We start from the raw sequence: 15,482 nt of genomic DNA on the forward strand, positions 1-15,482 counted from the left end.
GCCTTCACTCTGCAACTAGAGAAAGCCCATGCACGGCGACAAGAGTCTGTGCACCTCAACCAACACCCAGCACAGCCAAAAATAATTTAAAAAACAAGATACCGGGTGGGTAAAGATGTAGGCCAAGAAGAATCAAGTCCCTGGCTTGTCGAGACCTTAACCTCCAGGCACTGACCCCACCTCAGTGGCACCCCAGAGTCCTTCCCCGAAGTCCAGGAGAAGCCATCAAGTCAACATCCTGTGAGCATCTTCCCCTCCTGACAGCAGGGAAAGGCCGGCCAGGGGTGGCCAGGGCCCTCCTACGGCCCCCCACCCAGGGATGCAGACAGACAAGACTCAATTCGGTTAACTTGTCATCATTTATTCCCAAAGAGAGAAGGCATGTGGTGTTCAGACACAACCACGTAGAGTTCATGTATCTGATTCCAAATAGCTTAAAAGAACCGACAGATCCTCCTGAGCACCAGCCTGGTCCAGGGGATGGACCCCAGGGGGCAAAGGCAAGGAACCAGCTAACCATTGTTTCTATTTACATGGAAAAAATCTCTGTACAAGCTAAAAAGAAATTAAAATCTTTGGACCAGTCCAGTGAAGAGGTAATAAGGTGTTTATTAAAAACTTTTTCATCCGGAGGCAATTAACATTTATAATTTAAAACCCAACCCACTACAAAAAGGGGGGGGGAAGGGGGCTTCAAAACTGTGCAACTTTGACGAAGGGACCAGGAGAGTCAGGCCCCAGGGAGGGACAGCCCTGGGCCGTGGGGGTCCCCACTCTCCTGAGACCAGGAGCAGCAGCAGGCTGGACCCTGGGGTGCCCCCAGCCCCTGCACGGCCCCGTGCTGGGCTTCTCCAGGTAGGCGGGGCCCTGCAGAGGAGCCCTCAGTAGTGTGATCACTGTGCAGGCGGCACACGCGTCCCGTTCACTCCGCTGCAGGAGACAGAGCACCAGAGCGTGAGCCCAGACACAGAGGCTTTCCGGCCAGCAGGGCACGTGCCAGGGCTGGGATGAGCCTAAGGGTCCAGGAGAGCGGGGACGGGGCCTCCTCCTCCTCCCACCCCCCCAAGCCCGCAGCAGTGCCCAGAGCCCCTACCTCCCCCGTTGCTGAGGCTGTACCCCATGGCCACTCTCTGAGAACGCCAATCGCCACAGCTCCTGTGTGGGCAAAGTCGGGGCTGTCACCGTCCACGGGACTCCGGACGAGGACCCTCATGCCCACAGCTCTCCTGGCACCTGGGGCCCGCCCCGGTGAGCTGGACAGTCACTCACCCTCGGTCTCCCTCCAGCGTGCTCTGGATCTCCTTCAGAACCCCTGCAGGGCAGAGGTGGAGAGCAGAGGCCTGGTGAGGCCAGCGCAGGTGGGGCCAGATGCCCGCCTCGCTCCCCCTTCTGCTGACCCGGTGAACCAGCCTGCCTTCTTCAGGAAACCAGCCCGCGTTTCCACCCTGGCCTTCCAAGTAACCCCCCCACCCCCGCCCCCACCCCGAACATCCCTCCTGCCAGCCCCACAACTCTTGCCCCGACTCACTCTCGTCATTGAGCAGAGCGTGCTCCATCACAGGGCCCGACCTCCGCTCTGAAAGGCAGGGGCCAGGCCACGTGAGCCGTCGGCCCTCTGCTGCCCCGTCCCCCTCTCTGTGGGGGCAGGGGTGCTGGAGCCGGAGCCCAGGACCGCAAGGGAAGCTGTGTGACCCCCAGCCCACATGTTGCCTGACCACCTGGGCTCCCCAACCCTCCCCAGCTGCCCTTGCCACACCTCTGCCCCCACACGCCCCCGGCCCCAGAGAGACCTGTCTTACCTTCTCCATCACTCTGGCTCCCTGAGTTCCTATGGGGAAGAGACTGTAAGGATCAGGGGCACGAGGCTCCCCACTCTGGCTGGGAAAGGGTGGATGGGGTGGCTGGCTGAGTTTCGGGGGAAAGGGACTCTGGGCAGCCCCAGAGCGGGCACCCCAGGGAAGGTGGGGCAAGGAGCGGCTGGAGCAAAGGCCGTCTGCCCTTCCACCCACCTGGCTCGGCCCAAAGACTTCTCGGGGCCTGATCCATTGCGCGGGTGGCTGCGGTTCTTTGACTCTGCTGAATCCACCAGACATCGGGGCTCAACTAGCCACTTGGTGGAAAGAGAGAAGCGCTCAAACTCGGAGGGTGAGATCAGGTAGAAACCTGGGTTTGGGGTGGAAAAGGCTGGCAGGTGAGGGCAGCCCGAGTTGGCCCTGCACGACCCACCCCTGATCCCCACCTTGGGGGTCACTAGGGACCAGAGCCTCCAACAGTTCTCTGCCTAAGGATCCTGGCTTTGGCTGAAATACCCCAGGCTGTCCTTCCCAGCAGCCCCCGCGACGCAGTGGGAGCCCCAAACCTGGCCCGGGGGCAGAGGCCCTGCCAGGCCCGCCCCCCGCATACCTTGGCCGTATTTGGTGAAGACACATGATGCGATGCCGCTGACATCCTCCCGGCGGATGCAGCTGTACCGCACCTGGGGCTTGAGCAGGGGTAGTGACACCACCTGGACGTCACCCAGGTTGGTGAGGACGGCCAAGTGATGCTCCCCGTAGTCCTCGGCCCGACAGCTGCCAAAGCGGGCCGCGCTGACCCGCCGCACCCTTGAGCCCTCCAGGGCCGTCAGCTTCAGCTTCAACCGGGCACTGACCTTGGGCAGCGTGAACACCTAGGGCGCAGGGCAGCCAATCACACTGGTGGCCGGACCAGTTAGCACTGCTTCATCTGGCCGAGCAAGGACTTCTTGCATCCCTGCCCGGTGCCACTGCTGGGCCTGGCCCTTTGCCACCTGCCCAGCTTCCTGGCGAGGCCTGCTCAGCCCCAGTGCTCCTGCCCTCGGCACTTAGACGTGTGGTTACTGCACTCGGACTGCGAGGATGCTAGGGTCTCTTAGTTCCCTGTCTGCATCTCCTCTCCCTTCCACAGACACAAGTCCTGCTTCAGTGTTCCTACCACTGACCCTGCGAACTCCACCAAGACCCCACTTCTCTCTGGTGCCTCTGCAGCCCTCACACAACTACATACACAACTTTAAAGGAGTCCCAGCAGCTGTCCGTTGTGGAGGGATCCCTGGGGGCCCTGCCTCCTCCCATAAGGCACCTTGAACTGCTCCTCCGACACGACGAGCAGCTGGTGGCTCCCCTGCATGTCCGGGCTCTTTGACAGATCGTGGGCCACTTCCAGGGGCTCGGGAAGGGGCACGCTGCGTCCGTCCAGCACCAGGATGCCCACCACGGGCGCTCGGTGCATTAGCTGGATCTCCTTGGCTGCGGGATGGAGATAGGCGGTGGGGATGGAGGTGAGGTTGGAGATGCCACCCTGCCCCCAGCCTAGGCAGACAAGTGCCTTTGCCCTGCCCAGCACTCACCCTGCTCCGCCCGCACTGGCTCATCCATTCTCCGCTCGGCAGGGGGCACGCGCAGGGCAAAGGCGTAGACAGTACCGCCATTGGTGCCAGCCCACAGCGAGGGGCAGTGGCGGGAACCTGCCAGGAGGCCGAGGTTTACATTTAACCCCTGACTCTGGGGCCCAAGGGAAGCCGGGAGACCTAGCTCACTACCCGTGTGACTCCAAGTTCAAGCCAGCAAACTTCACAAGCCTTTCCTCCTCTGTGAAATGGAGCTGCTGTGGGCCCTACCTATGTCCTGGTATAGACAGGAAGGGCCTGCAAGGCTCCCTGACAACCAAGGGTCCCGTGAAGATGATCCCAAGCCCAGGACAGCTCAGCCCTCGAGATACAGCAGCAAAGAGCCCTCGGCCCACCCTTACCCTGGCAGGAAAAGAGACACAGTCAGCTTCCAGAGGGCCTCCTGGGTACCAGCAGGTATGTGGCATGTCCCAACACATGCAACCATTCTAGGAGGAAGCTACACCCCATTTTATAGGGGGAGAAGCAAGACCCAGAAAGGCCAAGTGACACATCCAAGGTCACGCTTCTAGAGCACAATGGGGCCTGGGTATGGAGCTAGGGCGACCATACCCAGAGACCCAGTCCACACAGAGAAAGAGGCAGGCATGGGGGCTCCGGCTCTGCCCGAGCTCACGAAGGGGCAACCCGCTTAAGGGCAAATCAGCCAGCAGCTTCCAACACACCCTCAAGCCAGAAGATGCTTGCCCGGGCCCCCCCATCTCAGACCGGCCACTCACTGTCCCTCAGGTAGGTGTCAGCGAAGTAGAGGGTCCGGACGAAGCCTGTGAAGGAGTCCTCTGCTGACCGTGCCTCGATCTTGCGCTGCACGGGCGCCAGCTCCATGTTCTGCAGGCCGGTCCGCTCTGCCCTGCTGCTCCCCTCCTGCACCTGCAGCGGGTGGACGTGGCCTGAGGGTGGGCACAGGCCTTCCTTCCCCAGGGGGCATCGGATTGCTCCACGCTTCCCTTCCAGGGAGGACTGGCTACCGCACCGCCTGGCCCCCCGCCATTCGCCTGGTCTCACGGACCGAGGGCGTGACCCTGAGGTGTTACAGAGACTTCCGTTCACACTTGGGGACACAGAGGCACAGAGAGGCAGAGCGATAGCTCCGAGGTCACGGGGTCGGGCGGGGGAGCTTGCGGCCGAAGCAGGCATGGCCGGCCCTGGCCTTACCTCTCCCGGAGGGCCGGCGGGCCTCCGCTTCCTGCTGGACACCCGGCTGCGGCGGATCCGACGGAAGGACTGACGCAGGGACTTCTTCAGGGACTTCACGCGGGACAGCGGGCCCTCCAGGGCGAGCTGGTCACTGGGGTGCAGCGTGCACCTGGGGGCCGGGGAGGGGGGACGCAGGGCCGTCACGCTCTGAGGGACACCCTGCCGATTCAGGCGCTGATCCCAGACCCAGGCCCCCGCCGCTCTGGGTGGGTGGGCTGCTCACTTGACAAAGACCTGCCGCCGCTGCTGGTGGTCAAAGAGGCCAAAGCCGTGGCTGGTGCCAAAGGCCACGAGCCGCCACTCAGAGTGCAGGGCCAAGGAGGTGACCACAGCCGGGGGCTGGCACTGCACCAGCACGAAGGGCTGGAAGCCGGGCTCGAAGCGCACCGGCCCTGGGCGGGCACACAGGCGCTCGTGGCCCTTCCAGCGGTAGCCCTCCTGGTCCCGCAGCAGGTCGGCCTCCACCTGCTCCACCGCGTGCTCTGCCTCCTCGTCGTTCAGCTCCAGCACGAGCACCTGGGCGGACGGCAGATGGGCTGAGCCACCCTGGCTCCAGGGGACAGCTGGGCCCGGGGACCCCGATGGCAGGGGACCCAAGACACGCGCCAAGGCCCAGGGTCACAAGTGCCCAACTTCTGGCCCTTAATTCTGGCTTCTGGAGGAGAAGTCGCCATCCCAAAGGTGTCCTTATAATGGTATCTGGGAACTCCTATTCACTGGGAGGAGTCAAGGGCAGGTGACGCTCCTGGCGACACCATCAGTGGGCACTCAGGAGACTAGCTCTTGGCCCAGTGTGTGCATGCTAAGTCACTTCAGTTGTGTCTGACTCTTTAGACCCCCATGGACTGCAGCCCGCCAAGCTCCTTTGTCCATGGGGATTCTCCAGGCAAGAATACTGGCGTGGGTTGCCATGCCCTCCTCCAGGGGATCTTCCCAACCCAGGGATGGAACCTGGTCTCATGCCTCCTGCATGGACAGGTGGTTTTTTTCTTTCTTTTTTTTTACCACCGAGTCACCTGGGAAGCCCAGGCTTCTGGCCCTGCTGCCCCAAACCTCCCCACACAATGCTGAGAAGGAAGCTCCTGGCCCTGGACGCTGCCCTGGGTCCTCTGACCACTCCTCCCCACGCCTAGCCCGGGATGCTACCTGCCCTGCTGTGCCGGCCACAGCCAGGTAGCCGCTGTATTTGCAGAGGAAAATCTTCTGGATGCCCAGCCGAGGATCGTCACTATAGGGGTCAAAGGAGCCCACCTGCCGAGGGAGAGGAGGCCCATGAGTGGCCTTCAGCTCTGGGCCTGACCCGCCCCCATCCTCCCTGGTGCCCAAGCTCTGGGCCTCACCTTGCGGAGGGGCGGCCACTCTTCCTCGCCCTGGGCACTGAGGCTCTCGTTGGGGTCTGTGTCAGTGAGGAACACCCGCACGGTGCTGAGTTTGTAGAGCAGCCGCAGGCAGACGCCCGAGGCGTCCCAGAACCGCACCGTGCCATCCTCATGCCTGTGGGCGGAACCGGCCTGCCTCCCGTCAGAGGGCTGCCAGGACGGCATGCAGCCCTCTGGGCTCTGCTCCCACCCCGCACGTCCCACCTGGCAGGAGGAGAGTGCCATCGACGTCACCTACCCTGTGAGCAGCAGGTCCCTCTGCGGTGGGGCCGGGGCCAGGCTGGTGCCGCCGTCAATGGGCCACTCCTGGAGGAGATGATGACGTTCACGGGTGGGGCGGAGCCTGCGGTGAGGCGGGGCTGGCCCTGGGGGCGAGGCCTTCCTTGGGCGGGGCCGGGCCGGGCCGCACCTACCATGGTGGAGAAGTGTGTGCTCTGCCGGCTGCCAGCTGCTATGATACGTTCCCACAGCTTCAGTGGGATGTTGGAGACGTGGTGGGAGCAGGTGATGGCAGAGCAGTGCAGGGAGGCCAGGTAGGGAGGCTGGACTGGCGGCCAACCAGCCGTCTGCAGGTCAATCACCACCAGCTCCTCCTCGGCCAGCACCACCAGGGCATAGGGGTCATCGAAGGCTGTGGGGACAGGCCAAGGGTCAGGGGCTGCAGGAGCCACAAGGAAGCAGTGTGTCCGGCCTGGCCTGGTCCTGTGGAATCTGAGGCTCAGGGGCTGTAGCCAAGGAATCTGCATTTTACAAACAGGCTCAGGGACTTCCTTGGTGGTCCAGTGGCTAAGACTCCATGCTCCCAAGACAGGGAGCCTGGGTTCAATCCCTGGCCAGGGATTGAACTAAATCCTGAATGTCGCATCTAAGGATCCTGCATGCCACAACTAAGACTGGGCACAAATACATACATTTAAATAAATATTTAAAAATAATAAATTATTTAAAACAGGCTCTGAATCCAACAATGCATAAAGAACTATATGCCATGACCAAGTGGGACTCATCCCAGGTATGTAAGGTACCCCAGGTATCAATATTTGAAAATCAATTAATGTAATGTATTGTGTCAACAGGCTAAAAAAGGAAAATCACATGAGTATAACACTGGGTGCAGAGAAAGTGTTTGACAAAACCCAATACCCATTTATGATTAAAAAAAAAAACACAAAAAACCTCTCAGTAAAGAAAATAGAGGGGACTTCCTCAACGTGAGGAAGAATATCTAGGAAAAAACCTACAGCTGATGTAATGATTGATGGTGAGAAACTTGAAGCTTTCCCACTGACATCAGGAACAAGGCAAGGAAGCCTCCTCTCACCACTCCTATTCAAGCACTAGCTAACGCAGTAGGACAAGAAAAGGAAATAAAAGCTATGCAGATTGGCAAGGAAGAAGGAAAACTGGTTTTGTTCACAGATCACCAGTATAGGAAATCTAAAAGAACTGACCCAAAACTGGCCCTGGCTGCCAGCACGCTGTCAGATGTGAGGATGGAAGGGGCTGAGAAAAAGAGGAAAAGCAGGTTCACAGTCTCCCTCCAAGGGCTGCCCGCGAGGCCTGGAGAGCACAGCCCAGGGCGACCAGAGCCGTCCCACAGCCCCCCTCACCCAGAGGCCTCGGGCCTGTCGGGTCACAGCCATCTGGGGAGGAGTCATCAGGAGATCTCCCGCCAGGCCTCCTCTCCAGATTTCGACACCGGCCCTTTCTGGTCTTGCTTGTCACCCAATTTAGGAAGCTGACTCAGCGCTCTGTTGGCCTGGCTGAGCTCCAGGAGGCCAGCTCGAATGGCCCCACCCCACAAGGAGGGCTTCACTATGTCCAAGTGAGTGTTAAACCCAATAGTGCAGATCTGGCCTGCTCTGGGCTAAGTCCCAGGTGAGCCACTGAAAGGCAAGGAGAGCTTTAGGGTGGGCGGGAGGTGGGACCAGCAAGGACAACCCCCAGGCCAGCAGGGAAGGAAAGGGAGCAGCCCCCGGTGGGGCTGAGGGACGCAAGGGCAGCCGCGCTGGGATCACCTGTAGGACCCCCCGTCTTTGTTTACGGGGAGGGCCCGCCCTCCATACCCACTCCCGCCTGCCTACCGGCCGCAGGGTCCACCTCGACGAGGACAGTGAAGTCAATGATGCGGGAGGTGAAGTCGAAGGCTGTCTGCTGGCCGCTGTGGACCACCGAGATGCAGTGGCGGTCCCCGTAGCTGGCCCGTGGCATGCCGCCCTGGAAGATGGTGAAGGGCAACCTGGTAGGCACAGAAGAGCAGGGGTGGGCTGGGGCTCACCTCGCGGCTGAGCCGGCCCAGGGACAGTCCTGTGACTGGCCTCCAGGGCAGGGCCTGGGAGGGCGGCCAGTCTCAGGGCGAGTGTGCCCTCAAGGTTCCCAGGAGGGGCTGGGGTGGACCCTTTCTTGTCCCAACTCAACAGCCCGGGAGAACGTGGGGGTGAGCAGCAGGGCACGCAGGCTATGGGCTGAGTCTCTGCCACCACGCCCACTTCAATCAGACGCCATCACCCTTTTCCGCTTCTGTGCCAAGTTTCCCGGTATGATTCTGTTTGGTAAGACAGAGTTTGGAACCTGCTGATCTGAATTCTCTCTCCAGGAGGGTGAAAGGGAAAGAAAGGGAATGTTTTTTTCAGGAATTTGCCAGAGAGAGATATGAATGTCCACCTCTCTGTTGCCTGGAGACCCAGATGTGGGACCCAAAGGCATCCTTTATGTACCATCTTCCCCAGGAAGAGGCCTGACCAGCCTTTTTAGCTCTCCAGGAAGACTCTAGAAAGGGACTAGGACAGGGCACTGATACCTACCCCTGCTTGGTGGTCAGCCAGAAGATTTTGGTAATAGCTTTGCAAGGAAAAGGACCTAAAAGAGAAGGAACAAGCTTGAACGCTCCTCCCGCTTTCAGAGGCCCGTGGGCCGCAGCACAGACCCCTGCGCACTCACAGAGCGCATCTAGGCTTAGGAGTCTTGCCCGGAGCAGTGCCCAGAGAAAGCCACACAGCGGGCGTCAGAAAACCCGCCGTGTGGCTGTCATCACTGCCTTCACCTCTCCACCCTCTCCGGGCCCCAGCTTTGCTCCTCTGAGTTGGGTACCTACACCTGGAAACCAGGAGATTGGCTGGGGACTGGGGAGGACACTGCCCCGCTCACTGGCGGGTGGCCCCGGCGGCGGGCAGGGCACTGACCGTAAGGCACACAGCTGCGCAGGGGCTCCGGCTGCGGGCTGTCGCTGACCATGCGCCATTGGCAGTAGCTGCCGTCAGAATGGCAGCTGACGATCAGACGGCTGTCCCGCTGCCAGAAGACGTTTTCCAGTTGCTTGAGGGTGGGAAAGAAGAAACAGCGTGCGTGGGCTGGGGCTGGGGGGTGGTCCCATCGCCTGCGCCCCCCTGCCTCAGACAGGGGCTGGATGTGTCAGGTGGGCGCCGGGGAGCAGCGGGTGACGTCCTTACCTGGCTGCTGAGGAAATGACAGAGCACGCGGCTGCCCTGCAGGTCCCAGATGACGACGAGACCCCGGCTGTAGCCAATAAGGATCTGGTTGGGGTCCCAGGGATGCTCCTGCAGAGCCTCCACCATCTCAAACACCCGCCGGTGGCGTGCCTCCTCTGGCAACCTGGGCAAAGGGACACTGTGAGCCAGGTCACCAGCCACCAACGCAGCACGGCTGAGAGTGTTGGCCACCCATTAACTACACACATAGCACCTGCAAAGCAGTGGGCGCTGAACGTGTCAAGCATGGAAAGACTGCTAAGATGCGTCGTCAAGGGGAGAGAGAAGGAATGCATAGAGACGGAGAAAACCCCCCAAGGATGCAGACACAGGGGGTACAACCACCAGGAAAGGCCAGGATGTGGTTTCTAGGAAAGTCCATGTGATGGTTACCGCTGGGGGAGGGAGGGAGTTGTGACTGAGAGGGGCAGGAGGGGGATCCTGGGTTGGTAGGGGCGGGGCTGGCAAAGTTCTATCTTTGCCCAGAGTTGGCTGCATGGACACTCGCTTAACAAGAATCTGTTAAAATGTACATTCAAATTTAGTGCATTTCTGTAAGGCAGTGGCATTCCATAAAAATAGTTTTTAAGCCCCACAAAACAAAACTCTGTTATCAGTTCTTGTGGCCTTGAGCCCCTCCTCCTCTTCTGGGCCTGGAATGCTGATGTGAAGTCTGGAGGTGTTGCAGCCAACAGAAGCCTATGAGGCAGCAGGCACGGGACCAAGAGCCAACACCAAGGATGAAATGGAAACAGCCTGAATCCTGAGGGCGCTTCTATGCTCAAACCCAAACCTAACATGGTACATTTAAAACAAGGATTTAAACTCATAGGAGGGATTCCCAGGGCACTCAGGCTAGGAAAGCCCAGCAAGGGCTCCTCCCTGACCGACTAAATGCCCATCGGTGTGGGTGAGGTGGGTGCTGGCTCGGCCACAATGAGGAGCAGGTCCTTCCGCTGTCCTGCCTGCAGGCCAGGCGGCCCTGTTGAGCACCAGCCATGCCCGGCCCCCTGCAAACAGTCCTGCTCCAACCACGGTCACACTGCCCAGTGTGACTCTACCCTGCCCAGCGCTCAGAGGGACCCAGCCCCAAGCATGGGCCGGAGCCCCGAGGAAGCTCGAGCCTGAAGGGGCTGCATATCCCGGCCCTGCGGTCTCCACCGGCTCCTGCTGGACTCTTCCGCTGCCTCCCTTTGGGGACCTGGCACGCCCTCCCCATTCCCAGACCTGATCTGAACTCCTCTCTACTTCAGACACCACCGTCCAGGAGCAAAGATTCTGAAACGATCCCAAGAACCCTACACGTTGTGGCCGTCGGGTGTCTGGGGCCGTGGAGCCTGCCTGTGAGCGAACAAGTAGCCAAGACTCCAAAATGTGAGCATCAGCAGAAGCTCACATTCGACCAGGGAGGTCTGGGCCTTGTCTGCCCTGTGGCAGAGCCCCCGGGCTTTGAAAGGGGTAGTACCGGTGCCAGGGACACCGGGCTGAGAGCGGCATTGTTGCATGGTCTTTATGAGCCTCCTTTTCCTCCCCTTTAAATGGGATGACAAGTACTCCCAAGACCCCTTTTGGTGCTGGGGTGCTAATATTTTGGAGGGCGAGATTCTCAGTTTGGGGGACAGGTTGGGGGGTGCTCAGAGTCTGCCCTCCTGTCCCCACAGACTTTCTAGGAGAGAAATGATAAGCTCCTGAGGCATCACTGGGGTGGAAGGGAGTGGGCCGCGTCCACCTTGCGGGCATGAGGGGCCCGGGGCTCACCGCTGCAGCACGGCGTCTGAGCTGATGGCCTGGTCCTCCAGCGGGTGAAAGGCCGGCAGTTGCACTGCGAACACGTTGCCGCTCTCGGTGCCCAGGTAGAGCAGCTGGCGGGAGGAGTGTGGCAGGACCACAGTGATCTGCGTGGCGCTGGGGGCAGCCCTGCAGATGGGAAGGACGGCCTGTGAGCCGGCTACTGCCCAGGCAAAGGGGGACCCACGGCGGGGGTGGGTGGGGGGGGCGGAATCCCGCGATTCCCTCAGTGGCGCCAGGGACACCCAGGCCTGGGGTGCCCTTTAATGGCGTCCACAGCGATTCAGACCGCATAAACATATTTACTGTTTTCTGCCAAGGCTGCAGACCGATGGCAGAGAGGTGGGGCTCAGGATGGGGTGGGGCGGGGGGCAGCCCGCAGCCCAGCCTGCTTCCTGGCTGGGGGCGACAAGACTGAGTTCTCACCCTGGGGGGCCACGTAGCGTGAACGTCTCATCTTCCTGCAGCTCCGACACCCCACCTTTGACTTTCAGGCTCCACAGGTGCAGGCTGTTGTCATCCAGCAGGGTGACCAGCTGGCACTGGGGAGGGAACGGGGCGGGAGTGGCCGGTCTCATTAACCAGGGCGGGGCAGTGTTCCCGTGGCCTCAACACACCGGGGCTGCCCAGGGTGTCATTGCAGAGATGCGGGTCATGAACTGCGGCTGGGAAAAGGCAAGTTTGTCCCGGGTCCTCTCATTAGCACCAAACCCACTAAGAAGGGCGTGGGGTGGGCTCACCTGGCCAGGCAGGAAGTGGATCTGCACCACAGCATTGTTCTCGCGGTGCAGGCCCATGAACTCCACCCCTGGGGCACCATAGCTAGGAGGGGAGGGCTCAGGAAACAGCTCCAGAAGGCAGGACCCCCCCCCCCACTCCCGGAGTGCAAGTACTCAGCAGAGAGGGGCTCCCTCCCCCAGGCAGCGGGACTCCTCTGTGTGGGGGGGGGTCAGGTGGGGAGGAGGCAGAAGTAGGCCGGCGAGGACAAGGTCCAGCAACCTGACCCCCGAGGGGGATGTCAGCCAATTAGGGAGGGCTGCCACAGGCAGGCCGGCGGGGCTGTCTTCTTAGAAGGGTGAAGCCTCATCTTGGCAACTGTCAGCCTGCCCACTGCAGCCCCGTTCTCCCTGAACCCCAAAACCTGAGCTGTAGGAGACCATCAGCCACCACATGGTGGCACTGGTGAGGAGACACACAGCAGGCACCTGTGGGCCCACCCACGGCAACCGGGAGCGCGAGTCTCAGCACTGAGAGCTGTAACCAGGATATGGCCGTGGGCTGGCAATGATTAACCAGCTGAGGGAGGGCTGAGCCCTGTCGGACCTGGCCTCTGCACCCCTGTGCGTACACCACCCCCTGCCTAGCTCCCCACCCCCATCCGGCAGCAGAGGAGCAGGAGGGAGTTACTGCTTTGCCGAAAGTGCCAGCTGGGCTCTCCCCGTGTGACCCCCTACCCCCACCTCCCAGTCCCCCTGGGTCTCACCCTGGGGGCTCAGGTCAGATCCAAGGGTGGGACTCACAGACTTGTAACCCAGCCCAGGCCAGATGACCTGAGCAGTGATCCCCCATCCTGGCTTCTGAATAGACCCACTGGACCATGTTGACCCTCAGGCCAGGGAAAGACTGTAAGGACAACCAACCTGTGTGCGTGCGTGTGTGTGTCTATGTAGACTGTCTCTGCCAACCTGTGTGTGTATCTGTATGTGTATGAGGGAGTGCACATGACCAGGGGTAGAAACTAGAAGAGCAGCTGCCTTAGGACAGCTCCTTTGACTCAAGGCCACCCTGTCTCTAGTTTGGACAGAGCCCTGGGGCCAGTCGACTAATTCTTCCGGGGTGGGGGTGGGGAAGGAGAAACAAACCGCAGCACCACTGCTCAGCCCATCCCCTCCCTGCACTCGCTGCATTCAGGGCTGACTCCTAAGAGGGTACTTGGAACATCCCTGGAACGAGAGGGGTCACCCACAACTTGTTTTTATATGGACAGTGGAGGAGTCTTTTCTCGAATCTCAGCAATGCCAAGACCCCCAGCCCTTCCAGGGCCTCCCTGGGTGGGAGCCAGGAGGACAGAAAGGATACAGCTTGACAGCTCCGGAGCGGGTGCCGATGGCCAGGATGCGCAGGGAGGGGCTGTAGCCGAGGGCGCTGGGCTGGTGGGGGAAGCCATGCTCCACTGTCTGCAACGAGAACCAGGCATGCACAGGCCTGCAGACACGTCCCCTCTGCCCCTCCACAGCTGGGGGCAGGGGTCAGCACCGGAGGGTGGAGCTGCAGGACAGAGCCACTGGTAGCTGGAAGGAGGAATTCAGTCGCATCCCAGTCCCTAGCTGGGCCCACCTGGGTCACATCCTCTGCCCATTCCTGACCTGGTCCTTGGCCACGTGGGCCTCCCTGGGAGCTCATTCTCCCCAGATGCCTCGGGGGCCCCCTGCTCTCCAGGAACTCTGACACGGTTACTCCACTGCCTACCCTGTGGGGAGCCTACCCAGCCCTCCTGCCAGGGTGCACGGCAAGTCTGTGGGGCTGGCACAGGGGAGGCACCAGGCGGTTTGGAAGCCCGGCTGCATCACAGCTCCAGGTGGGCGTGTAGGGTCCGACAGAACCCACAGCCGCCCTTCCTGACTCTGGGCGACCCAAGGCTCCTCCACCGCTGAACCCCTGCAACTGTAAGCTCTCTTCCACCATCTTCCCACGGAGGAAGCTTCTGGAGTGCTTCTTTGCTCATTTCTCTTTCTAGAAATAATACATGTGGTAGAAAACCTGGAACATACAAAGGAACTTGAGAAAGAGAACAAAAGTCACCCACACTCTTACGACCAGAGTAACCCTTGCTAGCAAGGCCGTGTGTCCCATTGTAGGTGTGTGTGGCTGTATACTTGCAGATAGCGACTTCAGAGGAAGACACACACTCGATGTTTTCACTTATATGTGGAATCTAACAAAACACAACCACTAGCAAACATAACCAAAAGCAGCAGACTCACAGATGTAGAGAACAAACTAGAGGTTACCAGTGGGAAGCGGTCAGGAAGGGCATACAGAGGTGGGGAGTGCGAGGTACAAATGACTGAGTCTAAGACAGGCTCAAGGACGTCCCATACAATGTAGGGAATAGAGCCAACCCTTTGTAATAACTGTGGTTTCCCCGATAGCTCAATTGGTAAAGAATCTGCCTATAATGCAGGAGACCCTGGTTTGATTCCTGGGTCAGGAAGATCTGCTAAAGAGTAGGACACAACTGAGCAACTTGAATACTTTGCAATAACTGTAAATGGAGGTAACCGTTCTAAACAATTTTTTTTTTTTAATTTTGGGATTTCCCTGGAGGTCCAGTGGTTAAGACGCTGTACTTCCACTGCAGCGGGTACAGGTATGGTCCCTGGTTAGAGAATACATATACATACACAGAAGTTTTTAATTTTTTAAATAAAAATATAAAGTATAAATTAAAAAAACAAAAAAAGCAGAGACTTAGGTTGGACCGCACCACATGGATATACACACATACAGCTCTATGTTCGGTCTTCCTACCTAAAACCAGCCCAGGCTGTTCCAAGCACCCAAATGACTTTTTAAAAAATTATTATTTTATTTAAATTTTTGCCGCACTTCACAGCTTGTAGGATCTTAGTTTCTCAATCAGGGATTGAACCCAGGCCATGACAGTGCCAAGTCTCAACCATTAGACCACCAGGGAACTCCTAAAATGACTTTTAATTGGCTGAAGAAGAGTCTTCAGGGGGAGGCACCCTAACTCACTAGGCCTCTATTATTGAGTATTTACTTTGTTACCCGAGGTTTTGCAACTGATGACTATTCTTGCTCTCCTATCTCTGCCTATAACTAAGTATTTCCTTAGGCAGATGTCCTGGGGTGGAATTACAGGTTAAAAATGTATGGATGTAAGCACTAGAGACGGAGATTGACAAACCATCTTCAGGAAGGTTTTCACCTGTTTCTTAGTCGGCAAGCCTCAACCCCTAGTCCCCACTCCAGGGGATACTGAACCTGTAGAGCTAGGTTAGAGTGGGACACAGGATGTCAGCCACCTACTTTGAAGATATTTTTTCTTTTAAACCATGGAGACTGTCCTGCAGAAAAAGGCTTCCCCTGTGAGGCAGCTCTCTGTAGGCCCAAGGCTCTGCTCTGGGCTTCACTTGGCCTCCAAGGAGCAGAGAGAGATAAGTCCTGGTGACAGCTGGG

General features: G+C 59.2%; 1 protein-coding gene across 11 annotated transcripts in view; it reads right to left on the minus strand.

The window, feature by feature from the left end:
• Window positions 1-589: 589 nt before the first annotated feature.
• The window catches only part of LLGL2 (LLGL scribble cell polarity complex component 2), a 33,386-nt gene continuing 18,493 nt past the window's right edge, over window positions 590-15,482 (minus strand). For 4 of the 11 annotated variants that reach the window (XM_069543936.1, XM_069543933.1, XM_069543934.1 and 1 more), the window contains 24 exons: window positions 13,359-13,456; window positions 12,020-12,101; window positions 11,706-11,821; window positions 11,250-11,408; window positions 9,453-9,615; window positions 9,186-9,318; window positions 8,808-8,862; window positions 8,088-8,242; window positions 6,417-6,634; window positions 6,242-6,309; window positions 5,965-6,118; window positions 5,771-5,875; window positions 4,848-5,140; window positions 4,583-4,733; window positions 4,147-4,297; window positions 3,368-3,484; window positions 3,100-3,266; window positions 2,404-2,668; window positions 2,010-2,163; window positions 1,800-1,828; window positions 1,529-1,576; window positions 1,270-1,312; window positions 1,094-1,155; window positions 590-930 (listed from right to left, as the gene is read on the minus strand). In XM_069543936.1, the coding sequence (XP_069400037.1) occupies window positions 923-930; window positions 1,094-1,155; window positions 1,270-1,312; window positions 1,529-1,576; window positions 1,800-1,828; window positions 2,010-2,163; window positions 2,404-2,668; window positions 3,100-3,266; window positions 3,368-3,484; window positions 4,147-4,297; window positions 4,583-4,733; window positions 4,848-5,140; window positions 5,771-5,875; window positions 5,965-6,118; window positions 6,242-6,309; window positions 6,417-6,634; window positions 8,088-8,242; window positions 8,808-8,862; window positions 9,186-9,318; window positions 9,453-9,615; window positions 11,250-11,408; window positions 11,706-11,821; window positions 12,020-12,101; window positions 13,359-13,456 (2,994 nt within the window). In that variant the 3' untranslated portion in view covers window positions 590-922. The remainder of the gene's footprint in view (window positions 931-1,093; window positions 1,156-1,269; window positions 1,313-1,528; window positions 1,577-1,799; window positions 1,829-2,009; window positions 2,164-2,403; window positions 2,669-3,099; window positions 3,267-3,367; window positions 3,485-4,146; window positions 4,298-4,582; window positions 4,734-4,847; window positions 5,141-5,770; window positions 5,876-5,964; window positions 6,119-6,241; window positions 6,310-6,416; window positions 6,635-8,087; window positions 8,243-8,807; window positions 8,863-9,185; window positions 9,319-9,452; window positions 9,616-11,249; window positions 11,409-11,705; window positions 11,822-12,019; window positions 12,102-13,358; window positions 13,457-15,482) is intronic. The other 7 variants (XM_069543937.1, XM_069543938.1, XM_069543939.1 and 4 more) reach the window with 3 other exon arrangements.

Source organism: Ovis canadensis, chromosome 11 (assembly GCF_042477335.2).
Source record: "Ovis canadensis isolate MfBH-ARS-UI-01 breed Bighorn chromosome 11, ARS-UI_OviCan_v2, whole genome shotgun sequence".
Lineage (NCBI taxonomy): Eukaryota > Metazoa > Chordata > Mammalia > Artiodactyla > Bovidae > Ovis > Ovis canadensis.